A 1,282-nucleotide genomic window follows, 5' to 3' on the forward strand; every position below is an offset into this window, starting at 1 on the left:
TCTTCATGAATTCCAAGTTTGTTTCAGACTTACTTCAAGTTCAATCATCATGCATCAAAAAGCTAACAACCAGGGCATTGATCTCAACTGGTGAATCATAGCAAATCAACAAGGTGTAACTCATCATCGCCCCCTATGCTAATGCAACAGTCCTACATGAAACAATCTAGACTCAATCCTAATATGCAAATGCAGGCTACATGAACACTCTGTTTTTAAAGATTTTTTTTCTGAAAATTTTTCAAATTTTTAGGGGTTTTCAATGCACATATATGAATGCAAATTATATGCCAAAAATTTAAAATAAGAAAAGAGAACACAACATCAAATGTCATCCCAAACCCTCCCCCAAACTTAAATTACACAGTCTCTTGTGTAATAAAAATTTGAGAGTTGGTTTGAGAATCAAACAAAGAAAAGTATGAAAATGCAATGGTATATACAGATGAAGGTTTGGAGTGGTACCTTACTGAAAATAGCAATCCAGGTATTGAGTCATGGACTCGCTTGTATAAGCACCTGGTGCAGGCGGGACAGGAGGAGCCACTGCTGGTTGCTCAACGTTCTGCTCGACAGGATCCGCAGTGAGGTCTTGGAAATGATACGCACCTGGATCAACAGTCAGGTCCTCAATGTGATCCTCAGCTTGATCCATGGTCAGATCCTCAACATGATGCTCCTCTGACAAGTGTGATGAACTGGCTTTTGCCTTCCGTCTCGCTGCCTTCTTCTTTTTCCTTTTCTCCTTCTTCTTGCTAGCCCTAAGCTCAGGGGAGGACTGTCTTAGAGGAGAAGAAGAAACATTATGCTCTCTATACTCATAAGCGGAATGACGTGATGGAGAAGGAGTTCTGTAGCGTGCTGGGACATCACTCGTGGACAAACGACGCTGCACTGGTCTAGCATCCTGCGGAGTAGTGTCTGCAAAAGCTGTGGTGGTGGAGGCGCAGCTAAACTTACTCATGAAGCTCTTCATCTTCGATTTCATAGATTTTATTGCCTTGTCTTGCAGCATGTTCCACTTCTGAAGTGTACTGATACGCTTGTGAGCTTCCACCAAACTCTTGCCTTGTCTAGGCGCTGTGTAGTCCTGGAAGTGATACCTCTCTGGTCTATACTCATCTGAATCTTCTTCCATCTCGTCATCCTCTTTCTCAGATACCTCCATCGCTTACTCACCATCTGTCGTGTAGAGAGCCTCTGCAGGGGGAGTAAACTCAATGTTGCTTCCTTCGAGTATCCTAGTGAAAGCGATACAAGGAAGCAAAAATCGCACGTCACC

The 1,282-nt window shown here is 43.1% G+C and overlaps 1 protein-coding gene across 1 annotated transcript in view; it reads right to left on the reverse strand.

The window, feature by feature from the left end:
* LOC111829542 overlaps positions 1-1,276 on the reverse strand; it is a 2,657-nt gene extending 1,381 nt beyond the window's left edge. Inside the window, exon 1 of the mRNA XM_023778809.1 lies at positions 466-1,276. Coding sequence (XP_023634577.1) covers positions 467-1,168 — 702 coding nt within the window. The 5' untranslated portion in view covers positions 1,169-1,276 and the 3' untranslated portion in view covers position 466. The remainder of the gene's footprint in view (positions 1-465) is intronic.
* Between the last annotated feature and the right edge of the window lie 6 nt (positions 1,277-1,282).

Source organism: Capsella rubella, unplaced genomic scaffold (genome assembly GCF_000375325.1).
Source record: "Capsella rubella cultivar Monte Gargano unplaced genomic scaffold, Caprub1_0 scaffold_7, whole genome shotgun sequence".
NCBI classification, from domain to species: domain Eukaryota; kingdom Viridiplantae; phylum Streptophyta; class Magnoliopsida; order Brassicales; family Brassicaceae; genus Capsella; species Capsella rubella.